Source organism: Candida albicans, chromosome R, assembly GCF_000182965.3.
Source record: "Candida albicans SC5314 chromosome R, complete sequence".
NCBI lineage: Eukaryota > Fungi > Ascomycota > Pichiomycetes > Serinales > Debaryomycetaceae > Candida > Candida albicans.
The window spans coordinates 367,016-387,653 of NC_032096.1; the positions used below are offsets into that span (position 1 = coordinate 367,016).

The 20,638-nt window shown below is 33.6% G+C and overlaps 9 protein-coding genes across 9 annotated transcripts; 2 read left to right on the forward strand and 7 right to left on the reverse strand. All coding sequences in view use genetic code 12, as the record gives it.

Annotated features, from left to right (window-relative positions):
* Positions 1–19: 19 nt before the first annotated feature.
* SHP1 (protein phosphatase regulator) lies at positions 20–1,135 on the reverse strand (the record flags this gene model as incomplete). The annotated part of the gene is made up of 1 exon (XM_713125.2): positions 20–1,135. One exon carries the CDS (start codon positions 1,133–1,135, stop codon positions 20–22), a length of 1,116 nt encoding a protein of 371 aa, XP_718218.2.
* A 596-nt stretch (positions 1,136–1,731) lies between these two features.
* MET6 (5-methyltetrahydropteroyltriglutamate-homocysteine S-methyltransferase) lies at positions 1,732–4,035 on the reverse strand (the record flags this gene model as incomplete). The annotated part of the gene is made up of 1 exon (XM_713126.2): positions 1,732–4,035. The coding sequence occupies one exon, from the start codon at positions 4,033–4,035 to the stop codon at positions 1,732–1,734; it is 2,304 nt and encodes a 767-aa protein (XP_718219.1).
* Positions 4,036–5,018: 983 nt separating this feature from the next.
* Positions 5,019–6,983, reverse strand: CAALFM_CR01630CA (uncharacterized protein; the record flags this gene model as incomplete). Its single annotated transcript, XM_713127.2, has 1 exon — positions 5,019–6,983. One exon carries the CDS (start codon positions 6,981–6,983, stop codon positions 5,019–5,021), a length of 1,965 nt encoding a protein of 654 aa, XP_718220.2.
* A 213-nt stretch (positions 6,984–7,196) lies between these two features.
* Positions 7,197–8,264, reverse strand: CAALFM_CR01640CA (uncharacterized protein; the record flags this gene model as incomplete). The annotated part of the gene is made up of 1 exon (XM_713128.1): positions 7,197–8,264. One exon carries the CDS (start codon positions 8,262–8,264, stop codon positions 7,197–7,199), a length of 1,068 nt encoding a protein of 355 aa, XP_718221.1.
* Positions 8,265–10,233: 1,969 nt separating this feature from the next.
* URA5 (orotate phosphoribosyltransferase) lies at positions 10,234–10,890 on the forward strand (the record flags this gene model as incomplete). The annotated part of the gene is made up of 1 exon (XM_713129.1): positions 10,234–10,890. One exon carries the CDS (start codon positions 10,234–10,236, stop codon positions 10,888–10,890), a length of 657 nt encoding a protein of 218 aa, XP_718222.1.
* Positions 10,891–11,005: 115 nt separating this feature from the next.
* On the reverse strand, positions 11,006–11,833 carry SEC65 (RNA-binding signal recognition particle subunit; the record flags this gene model as incomplete). The annotated part of the gene is made up of 1 exon (XM_713131.1): positions 11,006–11,833. One exon carries the CDS (start codon positions 11,831–11,833, stop codon positions 11,006–11,008), a length of 828 nt encoding a protein of 275 aa, XP_718224.1.
* Positions 11,834–12,256: 423 nt separating this feature from the next.
* Positions 12,257–13,705, forward strand: CAALFM_CR01670WA (uncharacterized protein; the record flags this gene model as incomplete). Its single annotated transcript, XM_713132.2, has 1 exon — positions 12,257–13,705. One exon carries the CDS (start codon positions 12,257–12,259, stop codon positions 13,703–13,705), a length of 1,449 nt encoding a protein of 482 aa, XP_718225.2.
* A 110-nt stretch (positions 13,706–13,815) lies between these two features.
* On the reverse strand, positions 13,816–16,122 carry CDC4 (SCF ubiquitin ligase complex subunit; the record flags this gene model as incomplete). The annotated part of the gene is made up of 1 exon (XM_713133.2): positions 13,816–16,122. One exon carries the CDS (start codon positions 16,120–16,122, stop codon positions 13,816–13,818), a length of 2,307 nt encoding a protein of 768 aa, XP_718226.1.
* Positions 16,123–17,270: 1,148 nt separating this feature from the next.
* CDC60 (leucine--tRNA ligase) lies at positions 17,271–20,564 on the reverse strand (the record flags this gene model as incomplete). The annotated part of the gene is made up of 1 exon (XM_713136.2): positions 17,271–20,564. The coding sequence occupies one exon, from the start codon at positions 20,562–20,564 to the stop codon at positions 17,271–17,273; it is 3,294 nt and encodes a 1,097-aa protein (XP_718229.2).
* Between the last annotated feature and the right edge of the window lie 74 nt (positions 20,565–20,638).

The window sequence follows — 20,638 nt, forward strand, 5'->3', positions numbered from 1 at the left end:
CTTTTTTTCTTATACAATTCTATTTCCATCTTTGAACAATCACTGCATTTTTCAATTTAGCATCAGAAATTGTAATGTCACTACTTTCTTCTATTGGTTTGACTGGGAATGCATGACTTAAAGTGAATGGTCTAGTAGGTTCAGAATTATATTCATGATTTTTAACAAATTCATAAACCTTGAGAATAGAATCCGAGGAATTGAATTTGTGTGATGTTCTTTTACCATTGGCAAATCTTATTTGAACTGTGGAGTCACCTTCGCCTTCGTCTTTTGGTTTAGAAATTTCAGTTTCGGTTTTGATATCAGGTTGAGATGATGCTTCATTATTTACAAGTACTTCCCCAGGTACTGGTGAGCCTAGTCTATGACCTGCACCGTGATAACCACCAATTTTTCTTTTCGGAGGTGTCCAATCTTCGTCGGTTTTCTTGTATACAGAAACATCAACATCTTGGCCAAATTCAACATCTAAAATTGACATTGGAACTCTTCCTTGGTTCAATTCTTGCAAAACACTGGCGTTTCTTGGATCATCGTATCTATGCAAAGGTCCATCACCTACTGTGAAACCTTGTTTCCAAAATGTAATTTCTCTAGTCACTTTACTAGGTCTGAATTTTTTAGCACTGGCATTAGGATCCTCCACTACTTGACTTGGTTCATTCCCGTCACCCAATTTGAACCCTTTGCCTGAAAATTTAATTGGTGATGGTTGATCATCTTGAGAAGCACTTGGTCTATCATCTGGTTGTTGCATTTGTTCTCTGGCTTTTTGGAAAATTTGATCAATTATTGATCTGTCATTATCCTTATCTTTATTGGGATCTTCAACTTGCAATCCTGATTTCTCTCCTCCAGTAAAGAAATTGGTATTGGTCTTGTCATCCTCTTCATCATCATCTTCATCGTTCAAGTCTCTAAATGTTTTAACACCAGAGCCTTTAGCATTAGAAGAAGAAGATTTTTTGGTTTCTGATTTTTGAGATGGTTCATTGTTGGCATAGAAATCCTCAACTGCTTCCACTAAATCATTGCTGTTTCTCAGTAAATACTGTTCAGCAAGGTATGTAGAAGAATTTGTTATAGATACAAATTCAGCAATCAATTGGGAATCTGGAGTATTTTCAGACATATTTCTTTTAAATAGTTGTGAAATAATTGTAAAAAAACGTGTTAACTTCGGGGTTGAACAACAAATTAATTTACGAAAGAATTGATGGCAATATTTTAATTCTATTCCACCATTTTTTTTGACTCATTCCACACGACAAGTTCCAACAACCAACAAGTCAAACTAGATCAAACTTCATTTCCAAACAAGCTACAATCTACATCCTAAACACATTTTTTTATTCTAATTTAATAGACTGCTTTATATCATTTTAATAATAAAATATCTATATAAACAGTATTAATATATATATAAGAACCGATGTTGAAATCCCAAATAATAAAGTACAAGTTTTGTAAATAAAAAAAATATAATAAAGAAACATTTCCAACTTTCCCAAATTTTCAAGAAAACGGGAAAGATCTAAAAACGTCTCCAAATTAATCACAATTAAAAAATCAAAAAGTTTCATATCAAATTGTCGTCATAAAACATAAAAAAGAAATTACATTAATGTTGAATAAAATGTAATTGAATACTAACCACGACTCAATAATTCAACATTTCAAGAATTGAAAATGCAAAATAAATCAATGAATGCTTTGAATCATAAAAGATTAGTATTTAGCTCTGAATTCTTTGGCAGCTTCAACCATATTGGTCAATGATTCCTTAACTTCTGGCCAGCCTCTAGTTTTCAAACCACAATCTGGGTTGACCCAGAATTTAGAAGCTGGGTAAACCTTCAAGATTTCTTCAATTCTGGAAACAAATTCTTGTTTAGATGGAATTCTTGGAGAGTGGATATCGAATAAACCTAAACCAATGTGATTAGGATATTCAGAGAATTCTTGAATATAGTTTGGATCATCCTTCTTGGAGAATTCAATGGAAACAACATCAGCATCCAAAGCTTTAATATGGTTTGGATCCAAATCGGAGTAACAGAAGTGGGAGTGGATTTGAGTAGAGTTTTCAACACCAGAAGTGGCAACTCTAAATGATTGAGCAGCCCAGTTCAAGTAATCGGATCTTTCTTTACCGGCTCTCAATGGCAAACCTTCTCTGATAGCTGGTTCATCAACTTGGATAACAGTAATACCAGCACCTTCCAAGTCGTTAACTTCATCTCTTAAAGCCAAACCCAATTGCAAAGCTTGGATTTTACCAGAAACATCATCTCTTGGGAATGACCATCTCAAAATGGTGACTGGACCAGTCAACATACCCTTCATTGGTTTAGAAGTAATAGATTGAGCATAGACAGATTCTTTAACAGTCATAGCTTTTGGTCTGGAAACATCACCAACAATAATTGGTGGTCTGACATATCTAGAACCATAAGATTGGACCCAACCGTTAGTGGTGAAAGCAAAACCATTCAATTGTTCACCAAAGTATTGAACCATATCGTTTCTTTCTGGTTCACCATGGACTAAAACATCCAAACCAATTTCTTCTTGGAATCTAACAACAGTTTCAATTTCTTTGTTGATAAAAGCTTCGTATTCTTCAGCAGTAATTTGACCTTTAGCAAATTTGTTTCTGTTGATTCTGATGTCTTTGGTTTGTGGGAAAGAACCAATGGTGGTGGTTGGGAACAATGGCAAGTTGTATTTAGCCTTTTGTTCAGTTAATCTTTCTGGGAAAGCGGCTTTTCTGGTAGCCAAAGCTTCGTTAATGGTAGTTAATCTTTCTTGAACCTTTGGATCGTTGGTGATAGAAGATTCGGATCTAGCTTTGATGGAAGCAGCATTGGCTTCTAATTGTTTAGAAACATCTTCACCAGAAACATTCTTGGCAATGACAACAACTTCATCCAATTTTTGAGTAGCAAAGGAAAACCAGTCCTTGATAACAGCGTCTAATTTAGTTTCAGATTCCAAATCAACTGGAGTGTGCAACAATGAAGATGAAGTAGCAACAACAACCTTATCTTTACCAACTTTTTCAATAGCTTTTTGGACAACAGCGGAAGCCTTGGCGAAATCAGTCTTCCAAATGTTTCTACCATCGACAACACCAGCAGACAAAGTTTGACCATCTTTCAAGATAGAAGCAACTTCGTCCAATTGTTCTGGAACTCTGACGAAATCAAAGTGGAAACCAGCAACTGGCAAGTTTTCAATGGCTTTCAAGTTTGGTCTGACATCACCAAAGTAGGTAGTCAAGATCAATTCTGGGACATCAGCACCAACCAAAGCGTCGTAAGCTTCTTTGAATTTGGATTGAACAGCTTCTGGCAAGTCCAAAACCAAAACTGGTTCATCAATTTGAACTTGTTCAGCACCAGCTTCCTTCAATTTTTGCAACAATTCCTTGTAAACTGGCAAGATCTTTGGTAACAAGGAAATTGGTTCCAAATCAAGGGAATCTTTGTCAGCTTTACCTAAATACAAGTAAGAAACTGGACCCAAGATGACTGGTCTGGTTTGAACACCCAAAGCTTTAGCTTCGTTGAATTCATCAACTGGTTTGATACCAGCAGCAGTGTTCAATTTGAATTCAGTAGAGTGAGAAAAGGTTGGTCTGACATAATGGTAGTTAGAATCAAACCATTTAACCATTTCCAAAGCAGTAACATCAACAGCAGCTTGAGTTTCAGTGGCTTTCTTTTGTAAACCTCTACCCATGGCAAACAAAACATCAATTGGAGCCAAATCAAATTTGGTGTATCTTTCTGGGATAGCATTAAACAACAAAGAAAGATCTAAAACTTGATCATAGTAGGAGAAATCATTAGATGGAATGATATCAACACCAGCTTTTTGTTGTAATTTCCAATTGTGCTCTCTCAATTCTTTACCTTTAGCTAACAATTCTTCAACAGTAGCTTTACCAGACCAGTAAGCCTCGGTAATTTTCTTTAATTCTCTTTGACCACCAATACGTGGGAAACCTAAGACGGAAGATTGAACCATTGTTGATTATAATGGGGGGGATATAAAAAGTTTTTGATTTGTAGATAAAATCTTAACAAAATTAGAAGAAAAATAAGAAAAAGGAAAAAGAGAAGAAGAGAATAAATGAAAAATTTCAGAATAGGGGGGGATATTCAATTGATTTTATACAGTTTTTTTTCTAAAATATGAAAAATTTAAAAGTGTGGGAGTGAAAATTGAACAATTCCTAAACGAGGAGTGGGCGGCGAGGACTAAGAGAAACTGTGTGTGTGTGCGTGTGGGCGTGTATAGATTGTCAAGTATTCTTCTTTTTTGTTGGTAAAAAAACACAATGAGGGAAAATTTTTCAGATTAAACAAAATTTGAAAAAATGACTCTGAAAATTACAACAACGTGTAATTGGCTTATATGCAGAACTCCACTCCAAGATCTATCAAGGAAAACAATTGGAACTTATATTTTGACGGCAAAAAAATATAGTGTCAATGCCATCCACAATTGACCTAGGCTTCTGAAACTTTCTTATCTTGAATGACCAAGATTGATTTTGATCTATAATTGCATTTGCCACCGGTGTTGTAACTTTTTACGGTTTATTAATTGACTATATTCCAGTGGCAAACATTATCCTGGCTGGCTTTTCAGATTGAAAATCAGCACCAAAACTAAAAAAACAACAAAAAGATACAGTGGCATACCATTTCACGTGCACTGATTCAACAAAAAATTACCAAAAAAAATTTTTTTCATTTAATTAGTGGATCTAATTTTTGTGTTATGCTTCTTATTGTCATCTCTCTTCCGTTAACGGGGGGAATGAGCTACTGTTCTTTTTTGTGCGTGTGTTTTCCGAGATTGTCTAGATCGGGTAATTGAGTTGAAATTATAAATATACATCATTTATATATATATATACAAAGCAAGACCCATATATTACAATAGTAGTAGTAGTGGTTCAACTTCAAACTATATACTATAACTTCTTCCCCACCAATGATGTGTTACCAAGCAATTCTTGCAGTAAAACTGTTTGGATACTTTCTGGCAATCAATTTTCTTAATTCATCATAAGTGAATACCACTAACCCAAACCCAACTGCAATAAAGTAGTATTCAACGGGGACTTGTGATGTGCCCATAGTTCTTTGAATGGCAGGAATATAATTGATGACAAAATTGACCAACAAAACAAAGGGAACAACAAATATCACTTTTTTGTTTTTTAGTATCGAGTGTTGGAAAAGACTCAAATGTCTTGTTCTTAATGACAACAAGTTAAACATTTGCAATATAATCAAATTGACAAAATAAATTGATGAAGACATGTTAAGCCAATTGGTTACATTAGGAATATCTTGATAAGAACCAAAAGATAACGAAAATTGATCAAATTTCAAACCACGACGAGTTAAATTCAAAAATGCCACCAAAAATGACGTGAATGTGTAAAAAGTACCAAGACAGAAATAAGCATGGAACAAGAGTTTGAAATTGACTAATCTTTCTCCAGTTACCACTCTAGGTTTCTTTTTTAACAAGTTACTTTCAGCACCTTCATATGCTAATACAATTGAACCAGCACAATCAGTTAAACAACAGATAATAATCATAAGGAATGACGACAACATTTGTGGCATACCGAAGAACACATTCATCACCACTGGCCATAATTCAGAATAACTCCCAGCTGGTAATAAGTAACAAATAGTCTTTTTCAAATTTTCAAATACCAATCTACCAAATTTCAATGCTTCGACGATTGATAAGAATAATTGATCAGCATCTGAATTCATAAGGATCAAATCGGCAGCTTCTTTGGCAATATCAGATGCATCCAAGATAGAGATACCAATGTCTGATTGTTTCAATGCTGGTGCATCATTGATACCGTCACCAGTCATCCCAACCACTTGACCGTACTTTTGAAATTTTTCAACAATCAATAATTTCTGTTCTGGGGTAGTTCTAGTGAAAACCAATTCATTGTGTGCCACCAATTGTTCCCATTGTGACTCATCCAACAGGTTTAATTCAGGACCAGTGACACTAATTGAATTTTTATCACTATCTCCCAAGGTATTCACTTTGGCAATTTTTCCACTAGTAACAATTCCACATTGTTTAGCAATTGATACCCCAGTTAATTCAAAATCACCAGTAATCATGACGATTTTAATACCAGCATCTCTTAAAATGCCAATCACATGGTCAATATTTTTTCTTGGTGGATCTTCTATACCGACTAATCCCATAAATATCAAACCAGAACCAATTTCTTCTTTCAATTTATTTGCACTAGTAATTCTATCAGCCAAGTTAAGTGATTGACGTGACACCATTTTTGATGCGAAAAGAATAACTCTTTTACCATCACTAGACCATTTTCTTTGGATATCCTTGTAATATTGTATTTCATCAGTGGTTAAAGGTTGCAAAGTTCCATTTTCATTCATTCTGAATTGACAATTATCAATCAATACATCAGGAGCACTTTTCACTAACAATAAGAAATTTTCATTATCTTCAAAACCAATTTCATTCCAACTGGAAGTTGCTGTTGCTTTCACTGGTTCAACTAATGATATCATATATTTATCTTTTGAATTGAAAGGAATATCCAATTTTTTCATCCATTTAGCTTTTAAAATTTCAGTACTGGTGTTTTTTTCAACAAATTGAAGTATAGCCCTATCAGTTGCATTACCACCAAGAGCAGTGTTATTAACTATAGTGGCTTCATTACACAAGGCACCAATTGTGAATACTTGAGTGGCAGCACAACTATCAAAAATATCATTGTTTTCTTCCTTTTCACTTTCCTCGTGTAATTTATCACCAATACAAGACAATGTCACTTTCATGTTATTTTGGGTTAATGTTCCTGTTTTGTCAAAGCATAAAACACTACAGGAGGCCAAAGTACCACACATGTGTAATGATTTCACCAAGATTTGATGTTGTTTCATCTTTGATGCAGTTAAAAGTAAAACAAAGGCAATGGAAACCGGTAAAGATTCTGGAATTGTGGCAATGGCAAAACTAACAATGGAAATGATCAAATTGGCCACGTTGATCCAATCAGGATAATCACGATGTAACCAAGCACACCAAACAACAATCACCAAAATAACCAAGAATAAAATAATGCATGAAATTATAGCCACAAATCTAATAATTTCCTATTGAAGTGGAGATAATCCAGTTTTAGGTTTTGAAGATAATTGAGCAATTGAACCAAAAATTGTGTTATCACCAGTAGATACAACAATCCCTCTACCAGTACCATTGACACAAAAAGTACCTTGCATAGCAATACAAGAACTTTCCAAATAATTTGTACCTGGTTCCTCACTGAAAGAAGTAGCCATGATAGGTTTCGATTCACCAGTTAAAATTGCTCTATCAAATGACAAATCAGGGGAATTACTAATGACTCTAGCATCAGCAGGAATTTTAACCCCAGGGGCAAAAATAATAATATCACCAGGAACAAGATCTTGAGAACTGATTTTAATTTTTTGACCATCTCTAATACACATAATTTCACTGGCAACCAAACTATGAATTGATTCCATAACTTTAGAGCTTGAATAATCTTGAATGAAATTGAATCCAGCTTGAATTAAAAACACCACCAATAAAATCACCCCAAGAACCAAATTGGCAACTGCTGGAGGTGAACCTAAAGGTTTCCAACAAATGATACATAATACACCACCAACTAATAATAACAAACCAAATCCACCAAAGAAATACATGAATATTCTTTTCAATAATCCTGATGGAGGTTTAGATTGTTTGTTGATACCATAAGTTTTCAAGTTTTCTTGATATTGACTTGCAGATAATCCATTAGTCAAATCAGTCTTGAATTTTTCAACAATATCACCAATATCATCACTATTAAATGAATAATTACTAAATTTGGTTTTAGCAGCAGCGTCAGCTTTGTCAACTTTATCATCATTATCATCGCTAGAATCAATTGGTTGATGATTTTTTTCAATATCAATATTATGAGAAATAGTTCTGAAAACAGTAGGTAATACTGAACCAGGATCAACTGATTCACGTATTGGAAAAATTTTATGTCTACTGGCTGAAGAATGACGAGAATGAAATGATAATCTTCTCTTTTTATCTCTTCCTCGATGCAGTTGTTCTTCCAATTCAGATTCATCAAATTTGATCGTTTCCTCTTTATCTTCCAATTTGGAAATTGTACTTTCTGTGTATGTAGATTCCATTTGATCAATTAGATGTTATTTGTTGATTTCTTGAATTAGACTAGAATAAAAATAAACAAAAAATGAATAAAAGATTAGAGAAACCTAATTACTATTTATACTTTAATGGATTATTATTGATTGTTACCCTGATTCACTCAATGCCGTTTCATTCTTCTTTTCCAACAAGCACACCCACACCTACACACGTTAAGCACCCTTTCATCCTTGATTAATTGTTAATGAAAAGTATTGTGGTATGGATGTTTTTTTTGAGGGATTTAATTTCTTTGAGAGGGGGAGAGTTTTGCTTTCAAATTCAATAAAATATCAATACTTACTAAATTGTAGATAATAGAAAGATCGTAATTTCCTAGTTTTCATAATAGAATGGCTTGTTGTTTAACTGCAAAAAAAAAAAAGAGAAAACTAACAAAAAACTGAGATTGATTTCTTACAACCCAATTTCAATCAAACGAAAAAAAAAAGGTACAAGAAAAATCCCTCATGACACAAAAACAGGAACAAACAAACTAGCCAAAAAAAAAATACACGTACACGCACAGACACACACCCACATATATATCGAGAGAGAATGTATGTATCTATTTCTCTATCAGCCATACCTCTACTACTAATTATCTTCATCTTAATGGAAATTGATTTCCAATTAATTATATGACGTAAAGTTTGAGATTTTTTAGTATTGGTAAAATGTTGCAGCTACGACAATAAATTAGATTGATTTTTACTGTTTTGTAACATTTCTAATTGATTGTTTAAATAATGACTGTGATTTATTACTCACTGATCTTGTTATTTCAGTTATTAAGAAAGTGAGTTCAACCAATATTTGATGTGTGTTGGAGTATATTTATCAAAGTAACTATTGTGGGTATATTTGGTAATCATTGATAATTGCTTATCCGAGGTAAGAAAACAAGTACATAATAGTTAGCAATTGTTCTCTAGTAGTGATGTCAATGAAAATCACTTTTGTACTCTTAAGGATCATCAAACTAAGTAAGGCTGTTGTTGTTGTCGTATTGAAAACATCAAGTAAAAGTAAGACTTGGAATGGCACTAAAATTTTCATTGAATAAAAAAAATAAAATGTATTTTTTACTTAGGAGGAAGGGAAATGAAACTAAATTTCGAATCTGTAAAGATTCTTAATAACAAAGAGATACAAGAGCAAAAATTTGAATGAAACAATTGATATCTCCCCACAACTATACACAACACAACACGTATATATACAATCTTGAGGGATTTTTTATTTTAGTTCTTCTTCATTTTTCTTTTACTACTACTACCATTACAACTACTACTTTTATTCTTTCGCCAATTGGCTGTTGATATTGTGATTTGCACAGTTAAATATGGAATAAAAGTCTCAATTTGAAATTACTTCGCCACGTTCAATTGATCTATTATATTCTTTTTTTGGAGTAGTATCACCATTTACATTGTATTGTTTCTATAGGAATATTTTGTTCGTATCGACAGGGTTACGAATATTTCCAAAAGAAGAATTATATTTTCTTATGATTTAGTTTTCCTTGTCTTTCTTTTAGCCTCAGCAATGAACTCTTCAATTTAATTCTTTTTTAATATTAATTCCTTGCAAAAAATTTTCAAAAATATTAAAAAACAAAACAAAAAAAGGGTTTCAGCGGTTTCCTCATTGTAGRTTTTTTAAAATCTTCATTATTCAGTTTTTCGTTTATTTGATCCATAGAGATGGTTAATAACTTAAATGCTAATCAATAATAGTTTAATCCTACCGATGGACCAAATTTTGCAACTAAAACTCACAGTTGTACAAACACACACGACCTCTTCATCAAAATTTTTTTTTTCCAAACCAACATTTTTAATTTGAGCATTGCTAGATCGTAATATCATAACAATTCATTCTTCTTCCTTTTTGCTCCCCTTCTTCTCTTCTCATGTAGAACAGCACTGTTACAAACACAAACAAACAACCATGGCATCTTATAAATCATCATTTTTACAATTGGCTCTTGATTCTCAAGCATTAAAATTTGGTAAATTCACTCTTAAATCAGGACGTGAATCACCATATTTTTTCAATTTGGGATTGTTCAACACTGGTAAACTCTTATCTAATTTAGCCACTTCTTATGCTGAAGCAATCATTGCATCGGGATTAAAATTTGATATTTTATTTGGTCCTGCTTATAAGGGGATCCCCTTGGCAGCTATAACTGTGGCTAAATTAGCTGAATTAGACCCAATAAATTATGGTGATATTGGTTATTCATTTAACAGAAAAGAAAAGAAAGATCATGGGGAAGGTGGATCAATTGTTGGATGTAGTTTGAAAGATAAAAAAATCTTGATCATTGATGATGTGATCACTGCTGGAACTGCTATCAATGAAGCATTTGAAATCATTGGTAACGAAAAAGGTCAAGTTGTTGGTTGTATCATTGCTTTGGATAGACAAGAAACTACTGCTACTGATCCAACCAAATCTGCTACACAAGCTGTTTCTGAAAGATACCAAATTCCAGTTTTATCAATTGTTAATTTGGGTGAAGTTATAAGTATCTTGAACGGTAAAATTAATGATGAAGATTTAAAATCCATTGAACAATATAGAAGTAAATATGGTGCTTAAACGTGTACCTATAAGCAAACACACGCACAAACACATATGTATATATATACAGCCAAAAACAGTAGATATAAAATCATCAAGTATTTATTATAAATTATACAGCTACTGAACCCATTTAACCTCTTATTTTCATTACTTTCTTTTTTGGGATTTTCGGAACATTCGGTTTACCAGCAGCTGGAGTTTCTGGTTCTGGATCATAAATGTGTTTTGTCATTGGATGTTTCAATGTCAAATTTGAATGTATAGGCACTATAGTATTCATTTTAAATCCTTTAACTTTAGGAATTTCTTCTGGTTGGAATTCATTTTCAAATTCAGGTGGACGAGGAACACCACTTTTTGGACCAATTGATTCTAATGTAGTTGGATGTTCACTTAAATATTCGGCAATAACATTAAATAAAACTCTTTTTGTTTGTAATTTTGGATTAATGAGTTTCCCATTATCGAAAACAGCTTTAAACAACACTTTTACTCTACCGGGGTTACCAAAATCTTGTGGATGAGTTTTATCTAATTCTAAAAACACTGGCAACCCAAGTCTCCTGCAAGTATCGGAAATGGTTGTTGCTAATGGATTCTCCACTGCCCTATCAATACTGACTCTTCTACCTTGTTTATGGGAACGATTTATATCAAAATAACACGGATATATGATTTGAAATTGATCAAATTGTTTCTTTTCTTCTTCTGTAAACGAATTAGGATCCATTATTCCATTTCTACTAGATGCTTGTTTCGGTGGAGGTTGCACTTGATTCAAAGGAATGTTTGGAAATAATGATGGTTCTGAATCTTGAGAACGTACTACTGTTGGCTCTGGTCTTTTTGGTGCTATTGGTGTAGTCAAACTTGGATCAAATTCAGCAATATCCATGTCCATATTGTCGATGTCATCATCATCAACTTCCTCTAATACTGGCCTTTTATTATTTGACATTGTATAATGTTTGTATGAGTTAATATAGTAAGTTGTGTCTTGGATAGGCTTTCTTTCGTTGAAATGTTAATGTAGAAAAAAAAAAAAAAACTGATGAAAAAAAAAAAAGACCTACACAGAGTCACGTGATATAACAATTTCCGCTACGACGGTTTCCTGTTTTTTGCATAAATTTTGGTTGTATTGACACTACTTCCGAAAGGAAAACAAAAATTTCTGCCATTTCCCAATTTAATTCCGAATTCAGATTAATTTTGACTAATTTCAAAGAGAAAACTGTGGATTACAGATATACATTTATTTAAGTCATTTTTCTTATTAATTTATAGCTCCTGGTGGTTGGCAGTCAAATACCTAAAATTATTTTTCCCTCCCATTTTAAATAAAAAAAAAAGCCATAGTAGTAATACTTACAAGAAAAAGATGGAAGAAATATTTAAATTAACAATGGATGAACCATCTGAAAACTCAACTCACATTTCATCAACATCTCAAATACTACAAGATTGTTTACTGATTATTGAATCACCTTCTCACGATTCTTATAAATCTTCTGATTCAAACAGTCCAGTATCAACAAAAAGTAATAATTATAGTGATCATCCAGATATACTATATTTCCAAAAAATCAAACAGAAGAATCATTTCAAGTTTCATAAATCAAAATTTCAAGCAAAGTGGAATATTGATAAAGTGAATAGTTCCAAAATGAATTCAAATTTTGATCCTTACGATTTAAGCTCACTTTTAGCGAGGTTGAAAACATTTAATTCCTTAAATTGGAAATCGATAGACGACTCGTCTATAAATGAGTTGAAATGTGCCATAAATGGATGGAAATGTGTATCGTTTGGGGTAAAGGAAACTAAAAACCATTTGTTGTGTACATATTGTAATCAACAATTGATTTTAAAATTTGAATCTAATGATTTGCACAATGGAAATTCCACTATTGTGGAAACACCATTTGATTTCCAATATTTAAGTGGGAAAACATTTGATGAATCATTTCAAAAAAAATTAGTTGAGTTATATACAAAGCAGATTGAAAATACTGGACATGGACCCAATTGTTTATGGAAAAATTTTGAAACACCAATTGAAGAAGTATACCATTTAAGACAATATTTACCTAATACCAATCAATTTTTAATTCAAGAATATTGCAAGAATTTAAAGAATTTAATTGACAATACATTAATTTTACAAGAATATTCTGATACTTTTACAAGTGAGTTTCTCCAACTGCAAGTAAATAATGATGATTTTATTCACGTTTCCAATGAATGGTTAATGGCGAAATTTTTCCGAGACAATAAAGAGAATTTTAGTGCTGGGTTGGCATACAATATACCTTCTTGGATATACCAACTAGCATTGCATGGCTGGGCTTTAAATGTTCAAAGCTATGCTAGAGACATAATATTAGTAATGAGTTGTAATATGTGCAATCAAAGAGTGTTTTTAAATTCTGACCACTCTTCAAATCATCAAGAATGTTCAACACATTTGAAATTATCACTGTCTAAAATCTTGACTCCAGTGAAATATGCCATGTCAGGTACCCAAAATAATGATAATACTGAGTTTGATACAATAGTAGAATCGAAATTTGATCCACGGACTCAACACAAACCTTGGTGTGCCTACTTGCACAATAACTTACCGGCATATTTCTACCAAATGTTAGTTCAATCAAAAACTAATATAGGTCCTGTTGGAGAATACATCTATGATAGCAGCTTGATGGATATAGATACGTCAATTGATTCAAATCAACCACCAACCAGAAAAAGAAAAAATAGTTTTACGGTTAATGAAGGTTTAGAAAGATTAAGTAAACTACGGAAATTATATTTAATAGATGAATAGAACAAATATAAAACTACTCATAATAAAACTTATAAAGGAGAGCTAAAAACAAAAAAAAAAAAAACAAAAAACAAAGAAAAATAACAAAATTCATAGAACTAATTTAGTACTCACTGTAAAAGTGGTTGACTGAAATCTAGAATCTCAATAAACGTTTCACCTTCATCTTCATTAATAATTCTTTGAACAGCTGCGACACATCTTTTGTAATCAAATCTAACTTGCCATATACCACCAGTTACATCACTTAACAAATCACGAGCAAAAGTTCCTTTTTCAACATTCCATAATTTCAACATTTTCTCACTTCCACTAACAACACGTAATCCATCATGTTCAAAACAGGTAATAGCGGCTCCATGTCCCTTTAGTTTACTTCTTAATTCACCAGTTTTAGCATCCCAAATCCTTAACGTTGCATCAGCTGCTGCACTAACCAAAACATCATCAACTAAATCCAAAAGACCAACTAATGAAGCATGCCCCACTAATACTTTTTTCAACTCACCAGTTTCAAAATTCCAAACATTAATGTTGGAATCCATTGACCCTGAGAAACATGTTTTCGAATGGAAATCTATTGCAGTGGAGTATACTCTATCAAGATGACCTTGTAAAACATGTGTACAATGACCGTCATCTAGTAAATCCCATACTCTAACTGTAGAATCATAAGATCCAGAAATTATAATATTACCATATCCTGAAATTGAACGAACTGATTGAGTATGGCCAGACAACACAGCAATCAAATAAGGATTATCGAATTCACCTTCAAATGTCTCTATATAATCCTGCAGATCATCAACTACTGGTAATTTCCACACATGAATGTTGTGATCACGAGACCCTGTAATTAATAACGGATATTCAGGAAACACGATGTCTTCTCCATCTTGATTTTTCCCTATCACTGCAGGGTGGATTATGTCCAAACACCGAATTGTCGAAGTGTGTCCTCTAAAAATATGAGTACATTGCCCGGTTTTCATATTCCATACTCTAACTGTACGATCAGTTGATCCAGTTACCAACGTATTACCAGTGTATTTCAATGCCCATACTCCTCCTTCATGGCCTTCTAAAACTTTCATCAATTGCCCAGTTTGAGTACTATATATTAGTATGCATTTATCATCGACACCTGTAACAACTTTTTCATCATCATGTTGCAAGCAAGTAACAACTTTATTTCCATGCCCTGATACACTAATTCTATGGGGTTTGAACTTTGGATCCATCCACCTATTGACAATTATTTTTCTTTTCTTGTATAAAACTTGTGCTGAATTGATTTCTGGTAACGTGGACCATTCACGTAATAATTGATCCGGATATTGCAATTCATATTTAATTACAGCGTCATCAGTAATCAATTTATCCCTTTTCAATAATTTAATCCAAGTATCAGGGTTGTTGATAATGTCAAACCATTTCTTACACACCTGTGCCACTGACAATAACGTCTTATAATCAAGGTAAGATAATATTTTCATTGTCACTTCAAAGGGAACATTGCTCAAAATATCACGTTTCAAGGAATTATTTATCAAATTATTAAATGTACTCAAAGTTGGACGAGTAGTCTTTTGCAATAACTTGAATACAAGGTGATTTTGATTTGCTTCACTCAAAAATCCCGATAATTTAGTAACCAAATCAACAAGCTCGGATTGAGTAGTAGGTTCATTGCTCATTACGTTTTCTATACTGTCGAGATTTGCCTTCCCCTGTAAGGAGTCTGAAGTAGTAACGTGTTCGTTTTCAGTATCCAGTTGGATAGGTGATGCACTAGGTGAAGGTAACGGTAATTGTTGAATAGGATCTTCTTCAATATCCGATATTGGGGTATGAGTAGGAGAATTCATAACATTTGGAGTCCTTGGATGTCGTGAATGCTGGTCAGAAAAGGAATTCGAGTTGTTGGAATCACCAGCAGATGTAGTTGAATTATTTGTAGTAATAGCAGATATACTACCGGGAGATTCAATTTGGAAAGTAGTTGCACCTGCGCTTGATAAAGACGTTTCGTTGGTCGTCGTTAATCTTCTTTTCGAAGGAGGCTCAACTAATCCATTTGATCGATATGAATGCAAATGAGCTGTTGATGAGACTTGACTTTGGCAGTCCGTGTCTGATGAAGCTGTGTCGTCACATGAGGGCATGTTTTTTTGATCATAGACATCATCGTCACCAGCATTTCGTTTTCGACTATTCTCCCGATGGGGTTGACTTGGTGCCGTAGTCACTGCCGAAGGTTGCTGAGATACTTTATCTATTGCCGAAAGGGATAGTTTTTGATACTCTTCATGCAACCAAATATCAGATAACTTCCCATTTGGGTTCAATAGTCTGTACTCAAATTTAGCCGTCTCCTCGCTCAAAGGATATTTGAATAGCTTTGATTTCTTATCCATGTAATGGGTTAAAATAAAACGAAATCAGGTTCCTTTCTCGATAATAATAATAATAATAATAAACAGTAATAGTGGATCTGACAATATTCAAACAAGTTAACTGACCGTTTCAATATCAAAAAAGTAATTCCTAGTGTTTGCTTTACTTGTGATTACACTATTGCTAATGGGCAGTTAAATAAAATATCCTAAACTCTTTAAATGAAGCCTTGATCAAATCAAATATAACCTTTGTTGCCGACTATACAAGTTTTTGTTGTGACAAACTGAAAATCAACAGAAACTTTTGTATCCAAAATTCACACAGATACTTTGATGAACTCAGGACGTAACAAACAATTAAACGAAACGAAACAGAAAAAAAAAGGGGGGAAGGGCTCCGGTTCGTTATATACAAAGTTTTTTAAGAATACGTGTATGGGTATGTATAATTTAGATTTAAATATGAATAAAATCTTCTTGATGGTATCGATAGTTGTTTATTGTTTATTCTGTAAAAGGAGTTTATCGTTAAAAATTTGTTGGGAATTGGTTTGCCAGATATTTTAATTTTATTTGTAGGAGAGAAAGAAGGAAGGAGAAAAAAAAAGAAAAACGACAAACGAAAAACGAAAAAAAAAAAGAGAGAATGTTAGTGTACTCTTCCAACAAAAAATTTTTTCTTTTCTTAGCTTCTCTATTTTAATAATTTAACCACCAACATTTTGCACATTCACTTTTATTAACTTCTGATTTGTAAATATATTCTTATGATTACTGTTTAGTTTCATCTGAATAATAGGAAATACAATTTTCGGTTATAGTACAAATGTATTTATATTTATATATTATTTACATTGTGATTACCCCTGATTCCTCAGGAGTCTTGAGAGCACGGATATTTGCACATCTCGATGAAATTACTCATTTACAAAAAAAAAAATCGAGATTGCAATTATTCTGACTTTCCTTGTAGATTAGAAACATAATTGTTTCTATTATTGTTTATTTTATTATGTACTAACGCTAATACTCCCTTCAGACAACCAACGCAATATTTCTTTTCACTACTAGTTGGTTGCTGTAAGACTTAAAGCCAGGGCTCATAGTATTATTGATATCTCTAAACAAAAAGTTATGTATTAAAAGCAACCTAAACAAGACTCTATTTATTCGACATTTTTAATAAAGATACCAGGCTCACCAGGTACAGCATTTTCCATTATTTTACCCTTGAAATTGAGCTCAATATTGTCTTCACCACTAATAATATTCTTCCCCTTAGTCTCACCGTTATTGAAACTAAGAATCTCCAATTTTTCAACTTTAAGAGAGTATGGGGCATTCTTGACAATTTCAACAACATTTTTCAATGTATCGATTTCATCAAAAGTCAATTTTCTGTTGAAAACAGTGTCAGCATCTTCAGTTGCCAATCTAGTTTTAATTTGGTGGATGTATGGCATACCACGTTTCATGTCCTTGCCAACCTTTTGTCTTATAACATTATTGTCGTCCAACTTGTTTTGTTCAAACAATTCTCTGACAAGTTCAATATAGTTATCTTGCCATTCTGGGAAAGTGTTGGAAACCAAAACTGTCAAGCTGATTGGTTTTGACCCATCAACATCAGACTTTCCTTTCTTCTTTTTCAAAGCTTGACCTTCTGCTTCACGGATAGATCTGGTAAGGCTTCTGACATATTCCAGAGCATCAAGAATAGCTTTGGAAACAGGCTTTGAGGCTCTTGGGAACTTGCTAGTTTGAACACTTCCATTTTTACCTAAAACTTCTCTGTAAAGGTATTCGGCAAAATGAGGAGCAATTGGAGCTAACATCAATGCTTGGTATTCAATGTATTTCAAAACAAGATCCTTGTGCATACCAATTCCTGTTGTGTTTACACTTTCTCTATAAATATCTCTGGCGATTTGGAAATCAAACAATCCGGATTTCAATGCTTGTTTGTAATTACTCAAAGTGTATTGTTGGTAAGTCTTTTCAATCAAATCATTCATTTCATTTTCAAAAGCAGCATCAAAGAAGGAATCGTAGTCGCCAGTTCTTAACTTGTCTTGGTTTTTCACTTCTTCTTCACACCAATCTTTCAAAGTTGTCAATCTCAAGATTGCAGCATTAGCATTGGCTTCGTCAAAGTTGGCATCTTCAACAGTGTCACCTGCATCGGCCATAGCAATTCTAGAGGCATCAGCTCCGAATTTTTCAATGATTTGTTCTAAAGTCATAAAGTTACCAGTTGATTTGGACATCTTAGCATTGTTCAACAACAAATGTCCGTTGGCTCTAACACCTCTTGGCCAAAATCTTTTTGGGAACAAGGCGACATGGGTATAGATGAAGAATGTCAAATGATTTGGGATCAAATCTTTTCCTGAAACTCTGACGTCTAATGGGTAAAAATATTCAAACTCTCTTCTCATTTCCTTCAATTGTTCCTTTGGAATGTCAGTTTCAACGTCATCACGACGAGTAAAGATGTAATCAAATACTTCATCAGTCATTTGCTCTGGCTTAATGTCGAACTTACCTGCCTTCTTACCGTAATAATCTGAATGCAAGAAACGATCAATAGTATAATAAGCCATATAGACAGTAGAATCTGACAAAGATTCGACCAAATATTGAGGATCCCAAGGCAATTTAGTACCCAAACCAAATTTTCTGGTGACAGCCCAGTTCTTCATCCAGGCTAAAACACCTTCGAAACCATGTCTGGTTTCCTTGGAGTATGTTTCCATGTTCTTAAGACATTCTAAGGCTTCACCCAACCAAGCTTCTTCACCATAATCAATATACCATTGATCTTCCAATGATACACAACAATCATCACCAGATCTAGAAATAACTTGGGATTCTGGTTCATTGTAAACAAAAGCAAGACCTTCATCAATTAAGTCTTGTTTGACTTTAGGCTTGGCGTCTTCAACTTTATCACCTTTGTATTTACCAATAAGCATAGTACCATTGTAAAAACCTTCTTTATAAGCCAATTCCTTGGCGTTGGCCAACTGCACAGAATCTTTTGGTGACTGTATCTTCAAATCATTAACCAAAAACTCAGCACACTTATCACCGTATTTTTCGGTATGGACAATAGGAACAATATCTGTTTGTACCCAGTCTTTTTCAATTCCATAGTACTCTGGTTTATTGGCCAAGTCTCTTGTGGTAACAAAATCATCTGGAGAATCTGATGGAACACAAGTGACCACACCAGTACCTTTGGTTGCAAGAACTGTTTCCATAGGCAAAACTCTCAAGTTTTTGTTGACAGCATATGGAGCATCAATTCGAGATCCAATCAATGTCTTACCATTGATAATGAAAAGTGGTTTATAATATCCTCTTTTTGGAGTCAAGTTTTGGAAAGACATATTTTTGAAAGCACGTTCAGTGGTAATGAAATAGTCACCATTACCAGCATCAAAAACACCATAATCAATTTTTGGGCTCACAAAACAACAAGTTTGACCATACATAGTTTCTGGTCTTAAAGTTGCAGCAACCAAGTAAACTTTGTTCTCCTTCACATCGAGATTCTCTTTCTTGAAAAGTTCTTGTGCTTGTGGTGCTACATCAGTTAATCTGATTTTTATACCAACATATTCTTGTGGACCAACACCTTCACCAGATTGTCTATCGTGATCCAAACATGCTTGGCCATCCTTTTCAGAATAAATGGTATATCTTTCACCAAACTTAATTTTACCAACATCTCTCAATCTATTAATTTGCCATCTAACAAATGCATCATAATAAGGATTAGCATCGGTTGTGATCATAGAACGTCTCCAATCAACTCTAGCCCCAAAAGCAGTTACATCTTTTTGACACAATGGTGGGAAAAACTCTAACCAGTAGTCGGTGTTAGCAAACTTGGCAACTTCTTCTCTTGGGATTCCCAATTGCATCATGATCTCATATTGGAACTTGGCTCTACCTTGTTTGGCAGCAGCCTTAGATTTTTTGGAAGAGAATTTAGTGACATCTTCTCTTTTAGTTTCGGTTTTAGCTGGTTGTTGGCTTTCTTCTGCATCTTCGTCATCAGCAGGAGCTTTAGAAAAATCAGATCCAAACAATTCAACTTCTCTTTTGATTTTATCGGCAGCTGCTTTAATTGGCATACCCGTACAATGGAAACCCAATGGGAATAATGCTCTCTTACCATTCATTCTTTGGAACCCAGTTGCAAATTCAACTTTAGACAATGTAAAGGCATGACCGGCGTGCAAGACACCATTCATGTAAGGATAAGCCATAGTGGCAAAGAATTTTGGATGTGCTTCTTGAACTTGTTCAACATCTTCAATAGGACATTCTTCAAAAGTTGGGGCATCAACTTCAAAAACTTTCTCTTCTGCCCATACCTTTTGATATTTCTTTTCTATATCGATTAAGGCATCTCTACGAAATGTCTTTTCAAAAGTAACAGGACCACTCATGATTTTATAGTTCGTTGGAAACAAAAGTGGATTATGGTTACAAGAATGACTCAAGAAGTGAAAAATTTTCTTTT